Below are 23,762 nucleotides of genomic sequence, written 5' to 3'. Positions count from 1 at the left end.
TGTAGAGCATCTACATATGGACTATCCAAATAAAGTGTTACCGAAAATACTTTCAAATACTTCCAATAGAAGTAGTTCATTCAGGCCACATTATTTGAAAATAGTCAAATACACAAAACAATGTATTTAAATAACAAATACTTAAATACACATGAACCCTGGTCTGTTCTGTGGTATATTTCATGTGCTGCTCTGACCTCCTAAAAACTCAGTTGTTCCATTGCTGCACTGCGCTGCTCAGTCATTCACTGCTTCATGATGTCCTACAGAGCCAGTGTGTGCTCGTGTGTGTGCGTGTGTGTTTTGTGTGTGTGTTTGTTTGTGCGTCCTACAGAGCCTGCATGGCACAGAAGCTATTTCTAGGCCTCGCTCAGACAGGGATTTACTAATCCCAGGGTGAACCTGTCAGTCTTTTCAGTCAACAACTTTTCTCACACTTTTCTTCTTGGTATGTACAGGTAACTGCCAAAATAAAGGAAACACTTGAGTAAATGAGGGATACAAAGCATATTGAAAGCAAGTCCTTCCACACGGGTGTGGAATTAACATCCCATCATCATGCTTAGGGTCGTATATAAAAATTATTATTTTGGCTACCATGGCAAGAAGAGATCTCAGTGAGTTTGGGTGGGAGGGGGGCACATTTGGCAGAAGCTTCGGAGACTGAATGCTCAACTTGCTGATGTTTCACAATATGCCATGGCCGCGTCAGTCACCAGATCTCAACCCAATTGAACACTTGGCAGCCAGACTTTTACTTTAACAATGTGTGTGTGCATGTGTGTTGGAGAGTGTGAGAGAAAAATAGAGAGTGAGTAATTAAGGATATACTGATTATGAGTGCGTACACACAACTGTGTGACTAAGTCTGAGTGTATGAGTGTGTGTAGGCATACACATGCAGTGTATTATGCAGCTGGTGAACTTGTGTCTGATGGTCTTTCATACATGACTTATTGATAATGGGCCATGTAATTAGCCTGGCCCTTGCTAGCACACAATACAGCACTTCCTGATGCACACACACTTTCTGTCGCAGCCACTCCAGGCTGTTTATTAACTATGGGCCATTTGACTGCTGTTTATTTGAATACGTGACTGAGCGGGACCAGTGTGCAGAGGAGCAGAAGTGGCTGTGCATGGCAGATTAGAAACTAAATGGGGAATGGTGGTTTCTCAGACGGCTTGTGCCGAGTTAGGATTTGTAGTGTTCTTGAAGTGAAGAGGCACTGTTAATGAGTTAGTCTCATCATTCTCCAGTCAGTTTGTTATACCACCGTAAATAGAGGTACATTAGTCCTCTTCAGAATGGAAAGGGCCTTCCACACACAGTAATTACAGCGGCTGTGGTCTCTGTAGTATAAAACAATTTTCGTAGTATTCCCACTGTTGCAACATCCAGTCAATACAAACGAGCTGAACCCAAAGAATGAATCTCCTTACTGTGTGTGTGTGTGTGTGTGTGTGCGTGTGCGTGTGCGTGTGCGTGTGTGTGTGTGTGAGAGAGAGAGAGAGAGCGATAGATAGAGCTAGGGATGAGCTATTTGTGACGAGGTCAATAGTGTGAGAGTCATTAGTCTATTGTGCTGCTATGATGTCCAATCCTCCTGTCAGGACCACTCAATAACAACCCTACTGTGTACAAAACCCAACTGCCGGTTTAAGTGCTGTATTTCTGAAATACAAATCACTACGAGACATCATTTCCCCCAGGAGAATTCAGTAACTGGTGGAAGGTATCTTTATAAAACAGAAGCATTTTTGTAAAACACGTGTTAGCTGGATACAGAGAGAGTGTAGTGAGTACAGACACATAGAGAGATGGAGAGGCTGACAGACAGAGCTGTGTCTTACCGTCGTCCAGTGTGATGTCCTGCAGGCCGATGGATCTGAAGGTGGGCTCTCTCTCCATCGGCTCCTGCTTGACGTTCACACTCTCCCCCTCCATAGGGAAGGGGCTCTGCTGGGGGGCAAGGGGGTGCTGCTGCACGGGGTTGCTGCTGCATGAGCCTGTGGACAGGCTGGACATGACAGGGCTGCTGGCCTGGGGACTGTGTGCTGGGGGGCCCAGAGGGCTGCCGGTGGGGGAGGGGGAGGTGGGCGACTGGTAGGGCAGGGAGTGGAGCTGGGGGGAGGATGGCCCGGAATGGGGCGAGGCAACCATGTGGGCTGGAGGGGCACTGGAGGTAGTGGGACAGGAGGCAGACCTCTGGCTGGTGGGGTGGTAGCCCCCCATAGCTCTCTGCAGCTGGGGGGAGGGCTGCATCGGATGGTTTGGGTGGGTGGGTGAGGGCTGGCCCATGGGGTGGTTGGGGCGGGTGGGCGAGGGCACCTGGCTGGGGTTGGGGGGGCAGTGGTAGCCCATGGAGAGCAGGTGAGGGGCAGAGTGAGAGGAGTGGGTCATGGGCTGGCTGTGGGGGGCCGTGGAGATGGGGCTGTGGGGGCTGGAGGCCTGCTGGGTGGAGGTAGATGGGGAGGAGTGGTACACCATACCCAGCCCCATGGGGTGGGGGTGGGAGGCCCCGGGGTCAGACTGCTTCTGGTGGTAACTCATTCTCTCATAGCCCTGCGGACCCCCAGTGTTCATGGAAAGGCTGGGCTGGCCATTGTAGGGCAGGTTGGGATTTAGGTTGCTTAGGTGGCCGGGGTGGGTGTGACTCTGCTGCATAGGATGGTGTTGGTAGGAGGGCCTGTTGGGAGGGGCTGGGCCCGGATGGAACGTCATGTGGCAGTCAGCAGGCGTGTGGAGGCCTCGGCCCTGGAGGTGAGGCAGGTGCTGGAAGGAGGGGGAGCCCATGAGGGGGCAGGCAGGCTGCAGAGTATGGAGGCTGGAGCCGGGGCCCGCAGCCAGGCCCCGGGGAGAGCTGGACAGAAGGCCGTCCGGTGGGTGGCCCTGCTCAGGGGAAGGCAGCTGGGTGTGGGTACTGCGGACCAGGCTGGCAGCATGGGCCAGAGGCATGGACATACCGGGCATGGGGGGCACAGCAGGGGGCCCTTCCATCTCTTCTCTGTTGTGCTCCTGCTTCACCAGGACTGGAGACAGTGAGTGAGAGCGAGAGAGAGAGAGAGAGTGAGAGACACTCAGTACGGGAAACCAACACATTGCCATTCATATGATACCAGCATTAATACATTCAAATCTGTAATTGCAGCCATAAATATTTTGGTGACGTATGTGATGATTATGACAACAGATAATGAATTCCAAAGAAAAACACAAGGCAGTACTCATTTGTTTTACCAAATTCTGGAACACCACAAATAGCCAAATCTCAGGATTAACTTCCCAATCAACATCCACCAAGTCAAAGCACTGTGGTTCACACAAGTTCAGAATGTATGTGTTAACTAGATTAGAAATCTTTACTTAAACGGAGCACCTTTACAATAGTGCATAGCACAACTCTGCTGTGTACCAATCAGTAACCTATTTCCCAATCTGGTGCTTGTGCCCGGGCCGGGTTTTATTTTGACCCAGCTCTGAATCAGAGAGAGGGAGCATATGTTGTTGGGTTTGGGTGCCATCATGTTGACTGCAGTATGGGGAGAAGCAAAATGCCTTCCAGCCATGCTGAAACCAGGAGGAGGACAAACCAGTTCACAGCCCCTAGCACCCCTACTACCTCCCATGGCCCTCCCTCTGACAGGCATGTTACTGAGAGAATACAGCCAGGAAGACTTGTGTCTGAGGGGGAAGGGACAGAGATACTGTGATAGATTGGGTTAAATGGTGCTTTTTTACATGTTTTCGTTTTGAAGGGGAAAGGCACTGCGATATTGTAGAGACAGAAGGGGTCTTCCTCTGGACTATGCTGACAGCACCTATCCATACTTGGCCAACCCTAATGACAAAGCTTTTCTTGTCTTGACCACCTGACCAGGAACACCTGAGAACCCTACACATTCTAATCATGACATCTTCCTTAAGGGATCTCAGAAGACAACTGATGCTCTTTTCTCACAGTTCATCCCTAAACCGGGCCAGCCAGGGCCCTACTACCCACGCACACTAGGTAGCACAGTGTGATTGGTGGGCCGGTGACGCCACAATTAAGCGTGCGGTGTCCGTGGTAGCAATAGTGGCGTCTACACTGACTGAGCAGGCTTCCTGTGCTGTGCTCTAATTGGCTGTCCTGGTAGGGTAGCGTGGAAAACAGGAAGCACTTGAAGAGTGGGCGACGTGCTGCAAACGGAGAGTGGGTGGAGGGGCACATACACATCTAAACACACACACTGCTCTGGTAGATATCAGAAATTGCTCACTTGTCATTATATTCCGCCAACACAGTTTTCGTTTTGACTAACGTTGGTTTGACGTTATTGTTGGAAAACAATAACAATATCAAGTAACTATGCAGGGATTTGACTTAATGAAAAACATTAGGAAACTGTAGAATCCACGTAAAAAAAAAGAAGAAAATTCAGCCTCGGAGAGATTTCATTTTAGACAAACAACACCGTTTGAAATTCCCACAATTCCTGTGTGTAATCAAATGTTCCTGGAGAGCAGAGATTTGCATACTAAAACTTCAATGTAAATACACATCAGAAATAGACAGCAATAGAGTTTCATGGTGCTTTACATGAACAGTTGGCAGGTGCACATGTAACTGTTAGTGGAGGTGCCTCTTCTTTAAAACCACAGCTATTCAAACTGGGAGGGAAAGTAAGTTCAAAGCTCTCCAAAACCGGGTTAGTTAGCTAAGCCCAAAAGCAGGATCCTCGACAGTGTGTATTTATTTAAAAAAATTTTTTTTTTATATTTCACCTTTATTTAACCAGGTAGGCAAGTTGAGAACAAGTTCTCATTTACAATTGCGACCTGGCCATATGTATGTTTGTATGCGTGTGCTACTGCTTTCCATGGCTGTATCTGCTTTCTGTCAATCCCCCTGAGAGGTCAACAGAGGAGTGAAAAGCAGGTTTTAACGTGACTCCACATGATCCTGTTCCAGTATGTCTTTAGAACACTCCCACTGCCACACATACGACACAATTGCTACATCATATAAATGTGGTTGATGAGATGTTAGCTAAACATCACGTGTTGCCAGATCTAACCATCTGCAGTGGAACACAACCGCCAGTGATTCTAAAGACTTGCAATTCAAGCACTATGATTGGTGTAGAATGTAGATCCTCCTACCTGACAGGTAAGTGAAGCGTTGTGATTGGCTCCTTTTCCGTTTGCCGTTACACACGTAAAACTGCACCTGAACAGCCGAGGTCACGGTCTTACTGTGGTAGGGAGGGACCTCCACTACGACGCTCGACTGGGAGAAGGAACCAACACAGTCAACGTTTCCACTTTTCACAGACATTCACATTAGTCAGGATACTTTAGTAATAATTCATGAATAATGCTACATCAATATAACAGCTGTAAAAATATAGCCTAATGATACAGAATAATATACATCATGTTTGTGACAGCTAAGCTACAGAGAGGTGTAGGAAGCTTATGTTCTACTTACTCCTTGACTTTTCTCACGGATGATTTTCGCCTCCACTTCCCACTGGGGTCTTCCATCTAAAAAGACAAAAAGAGAGGGAGAAGACATGACAGATGAGTAAAACACATTGTAGGACTCCATTTTGACAGACATTCCCACTCCAGGCTGGGCCTGGCGAGAGACAATGCATTCGGCTCTTTGTCTGCTTTTCAAATTATGTGTGAATTAATGAATACATGGCAGAATGGCACCCATAGGGATTCAGCATAGAGTCAACCCACCTCCTCTTCCACAAAACAGATGGAGTCAACAGACACATTTGACACAAAGGACACCATCAAATCCTCCCCTAATTGAATTGCCAGCTCTTGGACTAATTCCTAAATCAATGTGAATCTGGGAGGAAGTGAATTATAGTATCTGTCAAATAGTTTTCAAATAGAAAACCAAGACCATTGAATCTAAAGATCATACAGTAATGCTGAGTTGAATAAGTCAAGTAGCTCAATGCACCTGACATGCAATACACTCCGGCCAAAGAACCTAATTATGAAGACAATCTATGATCATTGCACTATATTTCAGACCCATCTTTAAGTCTTGTGTAATATATCTTCTGGGTTACTATCTATTTTCCTAATGATCATCATGTCAGTGTAAGACTCCCTGCCCCAGCAGACATGGCTCAGTATGAACCACAGAAAATCTTCGAAAAGCAGAGAGATTTCAATTGGTTCTGGCTGGGGGACCAGAAACATCTCAATGATGTCATCTTTATGGACACAAAAACTCAGTGGAGAGTATTTTTTACAGCTATTAAAAAGTAATCAAAGTCTAAATATCCTGCAGTTTGTCTTGCCTGGTTAACATTATGGAGAGACGAGTGGAATAACTCTATTTATTTAAAATCCCTGCCTCCCTCCGCCGGTCGGTCCACCATGCGCTAGGCTACGTTGCGTTGCCAGAGGTCTGGCTGGCTTAGGAAAGGAAATATCCTCTTATTTTCCAGTTTTCCTCCTTCAGATCTAATGATCTGGCCAGACATCTTAGGCGTCCAGCCATTCGGAAAAACAGTTGAGAGAATTATAACGGGCTGCTGCGGTTAAGGAGAAGTCACCATCATCACAACTACTAAATCAGAAATGTATTCAGCTACTACTGAACAACTACTGCAGTCACTTACAGTTGTAAGTAGGTACAACTTTTTTTTAAATTGCATGATGCCACACTAACTTGCAATTGCAAATGGGGCTGTTTCATGCTGTTCATAAAGTCACATATGGATCTGATTACATCTGACCGCACCTGTGTTACTTCTCCACTTAACCAAAGGGCTTCCCCAAAACAATCTGCCCTAATGCCTGCTGAAAGACTCCCCATCTTTACAATGGGATCTTATAGCTGTACTGTAGTTATAGGCTAAGTCCTGTACATCTACAGTATTCTGCTTTTCTTTCCAAATGCTTCCCCTTCTAATAGCCATCTATAATAGATGGCCCTACTCTGATCTCCTCTTAATTGATAACTGTTCAGAGAGATAACATACTACTTTAGTTAGGAAGGCCCTTGATCTCATCCTAACAGAGGCAGATGACAGTCTTTGCCCCAGTAATCCTGTGGTGCATTAGACTCTTCTATAGAGCTCAGTGGAGATTCCACCGTCCCACAGAATGAAACAGAACAGGTTTATGACATAAGCCACGTTAGGCTATTTATTGTATCTCTACTGGAAGGTTCCTTCTCTTTTTGTGAAAGGGGCTCTAGCTACTCCTCTAGGTATCTGAGTCAGCTTTCTGGTAATGACTGAATAATGACCTTGGGTGCCTTAGCTCTGTCTGACTTCAGCATACTGAGTGTATTTCTGCAGCACATGTTGACATTCAATAGGCAGGAGAGAGGAGGGAGAGGGCCCCACATGTACTGCCACCGTCCTTCGGCCATCACTAAACAAGCTCCAACAGGAACCTACCTGATGACAGAGAGAAAACACATCCATCCACCCCTCCCTCTCAGAGAAAAAACATGTTCTATATCCACCCCTCTCTCAGAGAGTTAAAAACACGTCCATGTGTTATGATATCTACCAAAACAATGAGGGCTAAGCTATTCAGACAGCTAGAATAACTGTAGCTTGTAGACCTTTTGTATGGAAGAAAGGAAAAACACTGATGCCTGGTGTGTTAAATGCAATTTCAATTCAACCACAGTTTTTGACATCATTCTCCACTCGCCTTCTGCCCTCATCAAGGCCTTACAATAGTCATTACAGTAGAGTCAGTCAGTAGAGTCAGTCAGTAGAGCCAGTAAGCCAGTAGAGCCAGTAAGCCAGTATAGTCAGTAAAGTACAGTCAGCCAGTATAGTCAGTACAGTATAATCAGTCAGTAAGCCAATAAAGCCAGTAAGCCAGTATAGTCAGTACAGTACAGTCAGTCAGTAAGCCAGTAGGCCAAAATTGTCAGTCAGTAGAGTCAGTCAGTATAGTCAGTCAGGTCATTCCATCTAGGGGTCCTTTTCCTGTTTGATGAGGTTCACTCTGGTCAAATAATATTTTTTTCCCTCAGAATAATAATAATGCCTTTTTCATATTCCCCTTCCTCCCCCAGAGCAGGTAATAAAGTGATAGAAGTCAGCATGAAGCCAATGGATGTGATCCTGTTTCATCTGGACAGAGGGAAAGGACCTTTCTGCTTTTCCTAGCATTAGAAGATGAGCGAACGAGCCAAAGACCAGACCTCACACTGACAGACCTGCTGTAGCCAGATGGACCAGAGTTCGCCTGCCTGCATCATTATGGCTCCCCTTCAACTACCTCTCTCCCTCCTCCCCTATCTGCAGTGTAGCCCAGTCCATTGACATAACTAACTGAAGCCCAAAAAGAACTGGTAAACTAGATGGACAACCAACTCACTAAAAGACCTCCATTACTGCTTGTAATAAAAATATAATATGGTCATTTAGCAAACGTTTCTATTCAAAGTGACTTTTATCATCTTTAAAAATGGGAATTGAACAAGTCAAGAAGAGAGTCCAGTAGAGATTACATAAACCGTAATGTAGTACTTGTTATCAACTGGTGCCTGGAGCTAGGGATCCCTATTAACCAACCCTCCACTCCTCTGTGCATTTAAAGGCGGGGCACCGCCACTGCATTTATTTGTATGTATGCCCCAGGAAGACCCCACCCTACCCCCCACAGGAAGACCCCACCCTACCCTCCCAGGAAGACCTCATCCTACCCCCCACAGGAAGACCCCACCCTACCCCCACAGGAAGACCCCATCCTACCCCCCACAGGAAGACCCCACCCTACCCTCCCAGGAAGACCTCATCCTACCCCCCACAGGAAGACCCCACCCTACCCCCACAGGAAGACCCCATCCTACCCCCCACAGGAAGACCCCACCCTACCCTCCCAGGAAGACCTCATCCTACCCCCCACAGGAAGACCCCACCCTACCCCCACAGGAAGACCCCATCCTACCCCCACAGGAAGACCCCATCCTACCCCCCACATGAAGACCCCACCCTACCCCCACAGGAAGACCCCATCCTACCCCCCACAGGAAGACCCCACCCTACCCCCACAGGAAGACCCCATCCTACCCCCCACAGGAAGACCCCACCCTACCCTCCCAGGAAGACCTCATCCTATCCCCCACAGGAAGACCCCACCCTACCCCCACAGGAAGACCTCATCCTACCCCCCACATGAAGACCCCACCCTACCCCCACAGGAAGACCCCATCCTACCCCCCACATGAAGACCCCACCCTACCCCCCACATGAAGACCCCACCCTACTCCCCCAGGAAGACCCCATCCTACCCCCCACAGGAAGACCCCACCCTACCCCCCCAGGAAGACCCCATCCTACCCCCCACATGAAGACCCCACCCTACCCTCCCAGGAAGACCCCATCCTACCCCCCACATGAAGACCCCACGCTACCCCCCGTAGGAAGACCCCACCCTACTCCCCCAGGAAGACCCCATCCTACCCCCCACAGGAAGACCCCACCCTACCCCCCACAGGAAGACACCATCCTACCCCCCACATGAAGACCCCACCCTACCCCCCAGGAAGACCCCATTCTACCCCCCGTAGGAAGACCCCACCCTACTCCCCCAGGAAGACCCCATCCTACCCCCCACAGGAAGACCCCACCCTACCCCCCACAGGAAGACACCATCCTACCCCCACATGAAGTCCTCACCCTACCCCCCGCATGAAGTTCCCATCCTACCCCCCCAGGAAGACACCATCCACCAACCCCCGCATGAAGTCCCCACCCTACCCCCCGCAGGAAACACTGACTATACATTAACTAACTAACTAACCACAATAAACTTGTCTTTCATGCTCAATGTGATTCCACTGTTGTACTCTGTTTATGGAAGGAGGAGGTGGAAAACTGTCATTACTACTCCCTTCCTCTTCTCTCTGCATTCCATCCCTCCATCCGCTCCCTCCAATCAGGCATGTTCTGCAATAAGTGTCTGGATTAGCCTTGATGAGGGACAATTTACACAAACCAGATCATCATTATCTCTCTCTTTCCCCCATGATGACACACATCATGTTTGCAGGGCCCAAGTTTCCTCCACTCCACTAATAGGGTAAACTCTCCACTCCTAGGGTAAAGGTTTCCACTCAATTTCTCAAAATAATGTATCTTAGTCAATAAGTAACAGCACCCTTGACTTTCCTCCGTGTTTGAACTTGATTCAGTTTGGTCTCTTTCACAAAGCTATGGTGGGCAGGCAGGGACTGGTTCACAGAATGCTGTCACTCTTTCACAGTTTCCATTCTAGAACCTGCCCATACTTGTGTTTTATTATTGAAAGAGTTAAAGGAGGGAGAGTCTAAATAGTGGGTTGTAGTAAGTTAAGTTCAACCCAAGCGATTAATGAAGAGGAAAAGTATGAGCAGAAGGACCGACCACACTCAGAGACTCTCTCTTCTTAAGTTAATACACTAAACAGGTCAGGGCAGGGCTAAATTTTAACACTGATAAGGACTAGAGAGAGAGACTGAGGAGTCAGGTGTAAGCAGTAGATTGTACTGTGTGAGTGTGTGATAACCTGTGTGTCAGTCAGTAGCAGTAGCCAGATATGCTACCCATCTTTCTCTTGGGACGGACGGATACGATCACAAAAGATCAATTTTTAGTGGCTCTTGCTCTATGTGTGTATTATAACTCATAACTCAGTAGTAACATTCCATGGATGACAGAAAAAGAGATGTGCTTTAAATAGTAGAGCAGTGCTAGTGGGCGGGATAGCAGCATGGTGTGGAACGCACCCCAGGGCTGTAGGAGGCATGGGACTGTTCTTTTTCCAGGTGTTTCTATCTAGTTGGGTCTGACTCTTCCTCCGCAGTCAGTAAATCAGCTATTGGAACGTGTTTGAACTCTGTGTTGTGGAGGTGATTGGTGATGTTCTATCTAGAGTATGTTGAGAAGCGTCCTTACACTCCTGCTGTTTTCTACACAACAATGGTTATGTTGTTGCAGCAGCGCCTCTTCAACCTCAGGAGGCTGAAGAAATTTGGATGTCACCAAAAACAATCACAAACTTTTACAGATGCACAGTCGAGTGCTTCCTGTCGGGCTGTATTACCACCTGGTACGGCAACTGCTCCGCCCACAACCGTAAGGCTCTCCAGAGGGTAGTGAGGTCTGCACAACGCATCACTGGAGGCAAACTACCTGCCCTCCAGGACACCTACACCACCCGATGTCACAGGAAGGCCATAAAGATCATCAAGGACAACAACCACCCGAGCCACTGCCTGTTCACCTCGTTATCATCAAGAAGGCGAGGTCAGTACAGGTGCATCAAAGCTGGGAGCGAGAGACTGAAAAACAGCTTCTATCTCAAGGCCATCAGACTGTTAAACAGCCATCAATAACATTGAGTGGCTGCTGCCAACATACTGACTCAAATCTCTAGCCACTTTAATAATTAATAATTGGATGTAATAAATGTATCACAAGTCACTTTAAGCAATGCCACTTTATATAATGTTTACATACCCTACATTACTCATCTCATATGTATATACTGTACTCTATACCATCTACTGCATCTTGCCTATGCCGTTCGGCCATCGCTCATCCATATATTTTTATGTACATATTCTAATTCATTCCTCTACACTTGTGTGTATAAGGTAGTTGTTGTGAAATTGTTAGATTACCTGTTAGATATTACTGCATGGTCGGAACTAGAAGCACAAGCATTTCGCTACACTCGCAATAGCATCTGCTAACCATGTGTATGTGACCAATACAATTTGATTTGATTGGACATTTGATTTGATTTTAGTTAAGCTGGAGCTACAGTACCTAAAGTAACCCAGATCTTGGGTTAACTCACTGGATCCCAACTACAGAGTATTTTCTACTGTGGATATTCTAAGCTGTTTAATTTGGATGAACCAAACAGTATTATATACACTTGGAGTCGGAAGTTTACATACACCTTAGCCAAATACATTTAAACTCAGTTTTTCACAATACCTGACATTTAATCCAAGTAAAAATTCCCGTCTTAGGTCAGTTAGGATCACCACTTTATTTTAAGAATGTGAAATGTCAGAATAATAGTAGAGAGAATTATTTATTTCAGCTTTTATTTCTTTCATCACATTCCCAGTGGGTCAGAAGTTTACATACACTCAATTAGTATTTGGTAGCATTGTCTTTAAATTGTTTAACTTGGGTCAAACATTTTGAGTAGCCTTTCACAAGCTTCCCACAATAAGTTGGGTGAATTTTGGCCCATTCCCCCTGACAGAGCTGGTGTAACTGAGTCAGGTTTGTAGGCGTCCTTGCTCGCATTCGCTTTTTTAGTTCTGCCAACAAATTTTCTATGGGATTGAGGTCAGGGCTTTGTGATCACCACTTCAATTCCTTGACTTTGTTGTCCTTAAGCCATTTTGCCACAACTTTGGAAGTATGCTTGGGGTCATTGTCCATTTGGAAGACACATTTGCGAGCAAGCTTTAACTTCCTGACTGATGTCTTGAGATGTTTCTTCAATATATCCACATAATTTTACTTCCTCATGATGCCATCTATTTGGTGAAGTGCACCAGTTCCTCCTGCAGCAAAGCACCCCCACAACATGATGCTGCCACACCCGTGCTTCACGGTTGGGATGGTGTTCTTTGGCTTGCAATCCTCTCCCTTTTCCTCCAAAAATAACAATGGTCATTATGGCCAAACAGTTCTAATTTTGTTTCATCAGACCAGAGGACATTTCTTCAAAAAGTACGATCTTTGTCCCCATGTGCAGTTGCAAACCGTAGTCTGGGTTTTTTATGGCGGTTTTGCAGCAGTGGCTTCTTCCTTGCTGAGAGGCCTTTCAGGTCATGTCGATATAGGACTCGTTTTACTGTGGATATAGATACTTTTGTACCTGTTTCCTTCACAAGGTCCTTTGCTGTTGTTCTGGGATTGATTTGCACTTTTCACACCAAAGTACGTTCATCTCTAGGATACTTAATGCGTCTCCTTCCTGAGCGGTATGACAGCTGCGTGGTCCCATGGTGTTTATACTTACGTACTATTGTTTGTACAGATGAACGTGGTACCTTCAGGCATTTGGAAATTGCTCAAAGGATGAACCAAACTTGTGGAGGTCTACAATTTTTTTTCTGAGGTCTTTGCTGATTTATTTTAATTTGCCCATGATGTCAAGCAAAGAGGTACTGAGTTTGAAGGTAGGCCTTGAAATACATCCACAGGTACACCTCCAATTGACTCAAATTATGTCAATTAGCCTATTAGAAGCTTCTAAGGCCATGACATAATTTTCTGGAATTTAGCAAGCTGTTTAAAGACACAGTCAACTTAGTGTATGTAAACTTTTGACCCACTGGAATTGTGATACAGTAAATTATAAGTGAAATAATCTGTCTGTAAATAATTGTTGGAAAAATTACTTGTGTCATGCACAAAGTAGATGTCCTAACCGACTTGCCAAAACTATAGTTTGTTAACAAGAAATTTGTGGAGTGGTTGAAAAACTAGTTTTAATGACTCCAACCTAAGTGTATGTAAACTTCCGACTTCAGCTGTATCTGATATAAGACCATTGTAGCAAGAGGACAATCTAAAAATAATCTCTCCTGATCCGTTGGACTGTTCGACCATGTGAATTATGAGTCAGCTTGTGGGTCAACAATATTTTATTTTACTTTTATTTTAAAAGGGAGACACCATAGACCAACATCCCTTTTACAAGGGAGCCTTGCATACTATACACAATTTACAAAATAAAGTCAAATACAATATAATACAAATAATCAAGAAAAACAATCACATTCCTCAGCAAGGATGTCCCTAAGGATTTCCACCGTGTGTGAGACGCTGTGTGTACAAGTCTCTTACCAGGGCCCTTCTCCAGGAATATGACCTTTGATTCGGGGAAGAAGTTGGATCCTGTGATGACCATCTCCTCTCCCCCGCTGACCAGACAGCCGGTCAGACTGGCCTTCTCTACCTGGGGAAGCTCCTGGGCCGAACGCTGGGCTGGGAGGATAGAGGAGATGGGTTTACATAGGTAGCAATGTACATATGAGAAAGATAGAAAGAGACAGAGAAAAGAGATGAGTGGGGGGGTAAAGAGAGAGAAAAGGGCTGTGTATGTGTGTGTGTGTGTGTGTGTGTGTGTGTGTGTGTGTGTGTGTGTGTGTGTGTGTGTGTGTGTGTGTGTGTGTGTGTGTGTGTGTTGTGTGAGTGTGAGTGTGCATCTGAACAGGATCTGGACACTCACAACACTCCACGGGGATGGATGCAGCCTGTAGAGAGAGAACCTTCCCATTGGGCTGGGGAATGTGAACACGAAACACCACTCGCACACGCGTGTTCTTCCGCCCGATATCAGTCTCCCCCTTCCGCAGCTCAATGTCTGAGTTCCGCAGCTTCAGGATGCCAGCACAGTCAATACTGCAAGAGAGATAGGGAGGGGAGCTAAGCAACACCCCCCGATTGGGTATCAATTAAGCAATTTATTAGACTGAATGAAAGGCTGAACGAATTCCATAATAAACCTTTGCCATCATATTGTGAAAAAATATCCATCTGAGTCAAATTACAAAGTGCAAAAGCAGTAAATATGATTTATTAATGCTACAGCTGTGAGGGAAACACCAAATCTAAGACAAAACATCTTGGAAAACCAGAGCCTTTGAAATAAAAGCCTAAATATATACTGTGGTCAATATAGATCCATAAATAAGGGAATAAAGTGTATTGTGAGCATAATATTCTGCTTGGTGGGAAATTCTCATATTTTCCTGCTGTTCTTAACCCTCCTGTTGGTTTGAATTAAGACAAATAAAATTCCTCCTTTGTGTATGTATGTATGTATGTATGTATGTATGTATGTATGTATGTATGTATGTATGTATGTATGTGTGTCTGTCTGTGGATATTACGATCCTGTTTGATCATAAACTGTTATTTTTACACTTTCAAGGTCTTCCTCCGTGCTAGGAGGTAGCACTCATAATTCAACTGAGTAATGTAATCCTTGAGCGACCATGACACTCACCTGGCAGACATATTGTTTTCAGGAAGCAGAGGAATCTCGAGAACTTTGGTGCTGGAGATGATGATCTCCTGGCTGGCGGTGGCCACCGTTTTCCCAGTGATCCGATGCACCTGGTAGAAGGCGTGAGGTCTGAGGTAGCGGTCGTCTGCCGTGCCGATGAACATCTGTAGGTTGACAGGCTTCTCGTTGTAGCCCATCAGCTGAGACAAGGCAGAGATATGGAGGGAAGGGGGGAGGAAAAACACACAAAAAAACATGAGTATGTAGATAGAGTCCATATGAGCATCGCACTTCCAGGACACACTGCACATTTCCTTAACTTCCAAATGCCCACTTCTCTCTTTTCTGGAGGGAGTCTAGCCTAAATGTCAGCTTCAAACGTTCAAGTGAAAACCCAGTCAGTCAGGAATTTCTGGCAGGATCTCTGGAGATTCATCTGGATCCCTCTACTTGGCGTCCAACCAGGTCAACACACACACACACACAGGCACACGCACACACACGCGCAAACACGTTCTCCTCCTCTAACTAAAGACCCTCATCATTTCCCCCTTTGTCTACTCTCTGTTTTAACAGAGATCCCAACCCGCATGTGCACAATTACCTCAAAAATCCCTTCTGCAGAGGAACCACCACCATAGCCCAGTATTTTCCGAAACAAACCCCCAACAGGTCGAAGATACCCAAAAAGACCAAGCAAAAAACGTGGAGACACGTTTTCAAAACACGAGAGAGAAAGGAGAAAGAACATGGAAATGGAGTGAAAAAAAATCTAACTTGAAAGACATTCTTTGGTGCACCACAGTACCGGAAACAAAATGGCTACAACTTTACTGAATGGAGTGCAAACTTGGAAAAACAAGTCACCACGGATATGATCTTCAACTCATTCTGTGTGGTCTATCGTGCACCTTTTAAAGAACCTTTTATTGGTGAAGCTGCGGTTTTGGGTTCTAGACTAAACCTGTCAGTGAAATTGCCAACCAACACCTATGACCCTGATCCAGCTGTGGTGCCAGTGCCAGCTTGGCCTGAGCCCTGGACAGCCTGTGCAGCTGCTCTCTCCTTCTTGGCTCTTTCAGGAGCCAAAATTGTCACCAGCCTGCCATGCAGGTGAGAGGCCCTCCTCTCCATTCTCTCCTCAGAGGGACAGAGAAAACACCGACAACACAATCCCACTACTGTTAGGAATGTTGTGCTTGGCAGGGACCGTGACGGAAATATGGCACCCCCTCCACCACCACTTCCACCCACCACCTCCCCTGTACCCACCTCCCCGACCCAGCCAAGCCACATTCAACCCCTGGCTCCACTGCAGCTGGAGGGTTACCCCTGCTCCCCACCCTGCGTCACACACCGGCGTTAACGTTTGGGGAAAGACAGAAAAAGGTTAGGTGTGGAAGGAGAAAAAAAGAGAAAAGAAAGGAGGGGGGTTTGAGCTTGGGAATTGTCATTATCCACAGACCAACAGCAGCCAAAACAGTGAACTTATGGTCTGGATGGAAACAAGCGTACCTGAGAAAAACACCAAACACCAAAAATCACATGCCGCTAGGTTTCAAAATATTTACTTTCTCTGAAACCAATTATTGGACATCCTTTTCCTTTCCAGCTCCAACTGAAAGCTTGACTGTGGTGGTGTGTGCTCACTTAGGGGGGAGAGATCCTATCAGCCACTCCATTGGTTTTTATTGAATTTTCAGACTATTTTCTCTCTGACTAAAACACATAGCTGGGACCCAGCGGGGTCATAGAGGTATGGGGGCCTGTTGGGGTCAGACAGAGTCAGTGGAAACGATGTGTTATGTTTAGTGGTCTTTGAGAGAAGACGAGTCCCCTGGGTATCATACAGGGTGGTAAAGACCTCTACTACTATAACACTGAAGACAGGAGCAGGGTTCTAATCAGCATAAAGCCTCAGTGTTCTGAATAGGGGTAGGAAGGTGAGGTACCCGGGACACACAGTCGGTGGTCAGGGGCTTTGTTTACGCAGTGAACCCGAACCCACCCCCTTTCCCTGACCTCTAACCTCTGTGTGTTGGTGTGTTTGTGTGTGTGTGTGTGAGAGAGAGAAAGGGGGCAGGGTTTATGATGACCTGGCTCCTCATAGGCCTAGTTACAGGTTACAAGGCCCGGCTGGTCTGGTCTGGCTGGTTAATTCATCTTCAGGGTAGTTGGCAAAAAAATGTAAAAGCAGGCCCAGCAGCTGGCCGCTGCAGCCCTGCCAGGCTCAACTCAACCAGGTTAGGTCACTTTCCTCTCTGCTTTGCAGCTCCACCTATTTATACAGGCAGTCACATCTAGGAAAGCACCAGCAACACATGGAGACCTTTAGAGTATGGGTGATTAGACCGGTTCTGTTCCATTTGACTTGATTCTTGATTCTTAACCTTTCAACACACGGCAGACACATTACAGCTGAGCAGTAGGCCTACTTCCAATTCAGGTTGATGTGGTACTGGACAATTTGTCTCAGTTAGAATTTCCAGTTCCGCAATGCATTGTTCATGCTGAAGTACTGGATGCTTACTAATCAAATGCAGCCACTGCTTTAATGAACAAAAACCAAAGCATTTTGTTATTGCATGCATTAGAACAATGGTACATGGTGGTTAAGTCAAGAGCATCTGGCAGAGGGGCACACACAGGCTTAGGATAGAACTTAAAGGGACAGGGAAAGCCCTCTAAAATCATTCCTAGCTGGATGTCTTGGAAGTGTGTGTGCCCTCTAAGCCTGCTCCTGTTGGACCTACGGGCTACAGGCTGATACCTAGGAGACAATCTGACTCCTCCCTGACCCTGCACTGACTACGCTAAGAAGCTTTTGGAGGGCCGGGGCGAAGCGTGCGAGGTCACATCCTTGTCTCACACTGTCGCACGCACGCATGCACACACACACACACACACACACTTCGGGTGATCAGCCTCAGAGGCGGTGCCATTTTGCCCGTCGAAACAAGGCCAGAGTCAGGGATAGGGCCTGTGGCATCCACAACACATTGGCACCCAGCTGAGCGGACAGGGTTGGTGAACAGTCCAGCCTAGTAATGGATTAGAGAGGTGCACTATAATGGTCTCTTAGATCTGCAAATAGGAGAAGTAGCATTGATTTAACCCTACCTGAATACAGAAACACAGCTGTTATAGTGGTATTGATGTTGTCCCTACAGGACTACTCTTTATAGTGGTATTAATGTTGGCCCTACAGGTTTAGTCTTTGTAGGGAACCAGGTGAGTCTAGCAGAAAGGTAAAGTCTCATAAGAAATAGAGTGCAACAACTCTTTGAGACAATGGATGTGCAGACTCTGACTGCAACTCCAAATGTCAAAAAAGCTTCTCTTCATTTGTGCTGAAAGTTGTTTATACGATCAACATTACTTCCTGTATAATACCCCCCTATTATGGGGTCATCCTCAATCCCTAGAGAACCCTTCTAACTTGAAATACATCTAATAACTAACTAGTGATAATTATCATTACAATTACCTGTGATCGTAAACAAAACCTTGTGTGTGTGGTGTGTGGTGTGTGGTGTGTGGTGTGTGGTGTGTGATGTGTGTGTGTGTGTGTGTGTGTGTGTGTGTGTGTGTGTGTGTGTGTGTGTGTGTGTGTGTGTGTGTGTGTGTGTGTGTGTGTGTGTGTCGTTGTAATGTTTATTCACAGCACACCATGTGTGTTCCAGACAGCATTTTGCGACTTTATGTTTCTGTGTGGGTGTGAAACTGTGAGAGCGCAGGGGGGAGAGGGAGAGAGAGGGAGGAAGGGACGTGAAGAGCACTACAGCTATAAACGTGGTCAGAAATCAAGTATTGTTATTGTTTTGTAAAACCATGTTTCGTGCTGAGGTGCTTATCGCGTGTAGGAAATAAATCCTAGTAACGGTAAATTCTGCCTTTGTCATCCTTACTCGCACCTACAGTCCATACCTCTTTCGCTTCACGGGGAGTTGAGTTGTAGCAGGGTGTTGCGTTCCCTCTTCATAGAGGCGTGCGTAACACACACACACACACACACACACGTAGACACAGGCAGAGTAGACACATGCAGACACACACACACACACGTAGACACAGGCAGAGTAGACACATGCAGACACACACACACACGTAGACACATGCAGACACACACACAGAGACACAGGCAGAGTAGACACATGCAGACACACACACAGAGACACAGGCAGAGTAGACACACAGGCAGAGTAGACACATGTAGACACAGGCAGAGTAGACACACGCAGACACACACACATGTAGACACAGGCAGAGTAGACACACGCACACACACACATGTAGACACAGGCAGAGTAGACACACACACATGTAGACACAGGCAGAGTAGACACACACACACGCAGACACACACAGAGACACAAACATGCACCCTCTGCCCGCTTGTTTCACATTCCTCGCCTCACATCCCCCACCAAATCCATGGTTGGTGTGAAATACCACGGGAGGGTGGTCTCTGCACTTTCTTAACCTCCTCAAATCCTCTGGGACCGGCTGGTCAATAAGATCCGATGGATCACGTCAGTCAGTAGTCATATTAAATCTGCTGACATTAATACCAGTCACATGTCTGACACACACTGCACTGCTGCTGCTGGATATAGGTCTGTGTCCCAAAAGCCACCCTATTCCCTACATAGTGCAGTAAGTGCACTACTTTCAACCAGGGCTCTGGTTGAAAGCAGGTAGCTGTGTAGGGACTAGAATGCCATTTGGAACACAACCATAGGCTGCCTGCTGGGTTACCTAAATATAAAACTGCTGGATACCATTACAGATTCAGGTCTAAATAAAGAGAGGCTTATTTTGGTTCTCAGTGGCATCTGTTCCACTGATCCAGTATTAGAAGAGAAAACAGCCTGGCCGGCAGGGCCCGGAGAGAGGAAGGTGACATGCAACAAGGAGAAATTCAAAACAGCCTTTGAAAAGGCAAAACACAAGTGTTGAGGGATGGGTTGGGTTGGGCTGGGGCTAGGGCTGGGCTAGGCCCCGTATCACCAACAGAAGCGTAGCCCGCCAAACTTCACAGTGAGAGCGGCATGTTTCACCATGCCTAAATCCACCCTCCCTCCCCTTTCCCTCGCTTCACACCCCCTTCAGCTCCGACCCTCTCCATCCCTCCCTCCCTCCCCTTTCCCCTCGCTCCACACCCCCTTCAGCTCCGACCCTCTCCCTCCCTCCCTCCCTCCCCTTTCCCCTCGCTCCACACCCCCTTCAGCTCCGACCCTCTCCCTCTCTCCCCTTTCCCCTCGCTCCACACCCCCTTCAGCTCCGACCCTCTCCCTCCCTCCCTCCCTCCCTCCCCTTTCCCCTCGCTCCACACCTCCTTCAGCTCCGACCCTCTCCCTCCCTCCCTCCCTCCCCTTTCCCCTCGCTCCACACCCCCTTCAGCTCCGACCCTCTCCCTCCCTCCCCCCACACCCCCTTCAGCTCCGACCCTCTCCCTCTCTCCCCTTTCCCCTCGCTCCACACCCCCTTCAGCTCCGACCCTCTCCCTCCCTCCCTCCATCCCTCCCTCCCCTTTCCCCTCGCTCCACACCCCCTTCAGCTCCGACCCTCTCCCTCCCTCCCTCCCTCCCTCCCTCCCTCCCTCCCTCCCCTTTCCCTCGCTTCACACCCCCTTCAGCTCCGACCCTCTCCCTCTCTCCCCTTTCCCCTCGCTCCACACCCCCTTCAGCTCCGACCCTCTCCCTCCCTCCCTCCCTCCCTCCCTCCCTCCCCTTTCCCTCGCTTCACACCCCCTTCAGCTCCGACCCTCTCCCTCTCTCCCCTTTCCCCTCGCTCCACACCCCCTTCAGCTCCGACCCTCTCCCTCCCTCCCTCCATCCCTCCCTCCCCTTTCCCCTCGCTCCACACCCCCTTCAGCTCCGACCCTCTCCCTCCCTCCCCTTTCCCCACACCCCCTTCAGCTCCGACCCTCTCCCTCTCTCCCCTTTCCCCTCGCTCCACACCCCCTTCAGCTCCGACCCTCTCCCTCCCTCCCTCCCCTTTCCCCTCGCTCCACACCCCCTTCAGCTCCGACCCTCTCCCTCCCTCCCTCCCTCCCTCCCTCCCTCCCTCCCCTTTCCCTCGCTTCACACCCCCTTCAGCTCCGACCCTCTCCCTCTCTCCCCTTTCCCCTCGCTCCACACCCCCTTCAGCTCCGACCCTCTCCCTCCCTCCCTCCCTCCCCTTTCCCCTCGCTCCACACCCCCTTCAGCTCCGACCCTCTCCCTCCCTCCCCTTTCCCCACACCCCCTTCAGCTCCGACCCTCTCCCTCTCTCCCCTTTCCCCTCGCTCCACACCCCCTTCAGCTCCGACCCTCTCCCTCCCTCCCTCCATCCCTCCCTCCCCTTTCCCCTCGCTCCACACCCCCTTCAGCTCCGACCCTCTCCCTCCCTCCCTCCCTCCCTCCCTCCCTCCCCTTTCCCTCGCTTCACACCCCCTTCAGCTCCGACCCTCTCCCTCCCTCCCCTTTCCCCTCGCTCCACACCCCCTTCAGGTCCGACCCTCTCCCTCCCTCCCCTTTCCCCTCCCTCCACACCCCCTTCAGCTCCGACCCTCTCCCTCCCTCCCTCCCTCCCTCCCTCCCCTTTCCCCTCGCTCCACACCCCCTTCAGCTCCGACCCTCTCCATCCCTCCCTCCCTCCCCTTTCCCCTCGCTCCACACCCCCTTCAGCTCCGACCCTCTCCCTCCCTCCCTCCCTCCCCTTTCCCCTCGCTCCACACCCCCTTCAGCTCCGACCCTCTCCCTCTCTCCCCTTTCCCCTCGCTCCACACCCCCTTCAGCTCCGACCCTCTCCCTCCCTCCCTCCCTCCCTCCCTCCCTCCCTCCCCTTTCCCCTCGCTCCACACCTCCTTCAGCTCCGACCCTCTCCCTCCCTCCCTCCCTCCCCTTTCCCCTCGCTCCACACCCCCTTCAGCTCCGACCCTCTCCCTCCCTCCCCCCACACCCCCTTCAGCTCCGACCCTCTCCCTCTCTCCCCTTTCCCCTCGCTCCACACCCCCTTCAGCTCCGACCCTCTCCCTCCCTCCCTCCATCCCTCCCTCCCCTTTCCCCTCGCTCCACACCCCCTTCAGCTCCGACCCTCTCCCTCCCTCCCTCCCTCCCTCCCTCCCTCCCTCCCTCCCTCCCTCCCTCCCTCCCCTTTCCCTCGCTTCACACCCCCTTCAGCTCCGACCCTCTCCCTCTCTCCCCTTTCCCCTCGCTCCACACCCCCTTCAGCTCCGACCCTCTCCCTCCCTCCCTCCCTCCCTCCCTCCCTCCCCTTTCCCTCGCTTCACACCCCCTTCAGCTCCGACCCTCTCCCTCTCTCCCCTTTCCCCTCGCTCCACACCCCCTTCAGCTCCGACCCTCTCCCTCCCTCCCTCCATCCCTCCCTCCCCTTTCCCCTCGCTCCACACCCCCTTCAGCTCCGACCCTCTCCCTCCCTCCCCTTTCCCCACACCCCCTTCAGCTCCGACCCTCTCCCTCTCTCCCCTTTCCCCTCGCTCCACACCCCCTTCAGCTCCGACCCTCTCCCTCCCTCCCTCCCCTTTCCCCTCGCTCCACACCCCCTTCAGCTCCGACCCTCTCCCTCCCTCCCTCCCTCCCTCCCTCCCCTTTCCCTCGCTTCACACCCCCTTCAGCTCCGACCCTCTCCCTCTCTCCCCTTTCCCCTCGCTCCACACCCCCTTCAGCTCCGACCCTCTCCCTCCCTCCCTCCCTCCCCTTTCCCCTCGCTCCACACCCCCTTCAGCTCCGACCCTCTCCCTCCCTCCCCTTTCCCCACACCCCCTTCAGCTCCGACCCTCTCCCTCTCTCCCCTTTCCCCTCGCTCCACACCCCCTTCAGCTCCGACCCTCTCCCTCCCTCCCTCCATCCCTCCCTCCCCTTTCCCCTCGCTCCACACCCCCTTCAGCTCCGACCCTCTCCCTCCCTCCCTCCCTCCCTCCCTCCCTCCCTCCCTCCCCTTTCCCTCGCTTCACACCCCCTTCAGCTCCGACCCTCTCCCTCCCTCCCCTTTCCCCTCGCTCCACACCCCCTTCAGGTCCGACCCTCTCCCTCCCTCCCCTTTCCCCTCCCTCCACACCCCCTTCAGCTCCGACCCTCTCCCTCCCTCCCTCCCTCCCTCCCTCCCCTTTCCCCTCGCTCCACACCCCCTTCAACTCTGACCCTCTTCCCTCCCTCCCTCCCTCCCTCCCCTTTCCCCTCGCTCCACACCCCCTTCAGCTCTGACCCTCTCCCTCCCTCCCTCCCTCCCCTTTCCCCTCGCTCCACACCCCCTTCAGCTCCAACCCTCTCCCTCCCTCCCTCCCCTTTCCCCTCGCTCCACACCCCCTTCAGCTCCAACCCTCTCCCTCCCTCCCTCCCTCCCCTTTCCCCTCGCTCCACACCCCCTTCAGCTCTGACCCTCTCCCTCCCTCCCTCCCTCCCCTTTCCCCTCGCTCCTCACCCCCTTCAGCTCCGACCCTCTCTACTGTAACACAACACGTTCTTTAGGCGCATGCCTCTGCCAAGTTGTTTCCCTGTGTTTCTCTGGTGTTGCCATGGCAAGACTCTGTGCATGTGTATATATAAGTGCATTCTCACACTGGTGTAAACTACAGCTCTTAGAGGGTGTGTGTGTGTGTGTGTGTGTGTGTGTGTGTGTGTGTGTGTGTGTGTGTGTGTGTGTGTGTGTGTGTGTGTGTGTGTGTGTGTGAGTGAGTGAGTGAGTGAGTGAGTGAGTGAGTGAGTGAGTGAGTGAGTGAGTGAGTGAGTGAGTGAGAGAGAGA

The 23,762-nt window shown here is 49.6% G+C and overlaps 1 protein-coding gene across 3 annotated transcripts in view; it reads right to left on the bottom strand.

The window, feature by feature from the left end:
• LOC129834579 (nuclear factor of activated T-cells, cytoplasmic 3-like) overlaps positions 1 to 23,762 on the bottom strand; it is an 84,268-nt gene that overhangs the window by 13,887 nt on the left and 46,619 nt on the right. For 2 of the 3 annotated variants that reach the window (XM_055899691.1, XM_055899694.1), the window contains exons 4-9: positions 15,014 to 15,213; positions 14,234 to 14,430; positions 13,849 to 13,989; positions 5,475 to 5,530; positions 5,147 to 5,273; positions 1,855 to 3,033 (exon numbers count right to left, since the gene is read on the bottom strand). In XM_055899691.1, coding sequence (XP_055755666.1) covers positions 1,855 to 3,033; positions 5,147 to 5,273; positions 5,475 to 5,530; positions 13,849 to 13,989; positions 14,234 to 14,430; positions 15,014 to 15,213 — 1,900 coding nt within the window. The remainder of the gene's footprint in view (positions 1 to 1,854; positions 3,034 to 5,146; positions 5,274 to 5,474; positions 5,531 to 13,848; positions 13,990 to 14,233; positions 14,431 to 15,013; positions 15,214 to 23,762) is intronic. The other variant, XM_055899692.1, reaches the window with a different exon arrangement.

The sequence above is a fragment of the Salvelinus fontinalis genome, chromosome 35 (assembly GCF_029448725.1).
Source record: "Salvelinus fontinalis isolate EN_2023a chromosome 35, ASM2944872v1, whole genome shotgun sequence".
Taxonomy (NCBI): Eukaryota; Metazoa; Chordata; class Actinopteri; order Salmoniformes; family Salmonidae; genus Salvelinus; species Salvelinus fontinalis.
The sequence above is the reverse complement of the archived record's forward strand: the minus strand, read 5'-3'. Positions and strand labels throughout refer to the sequence as shown.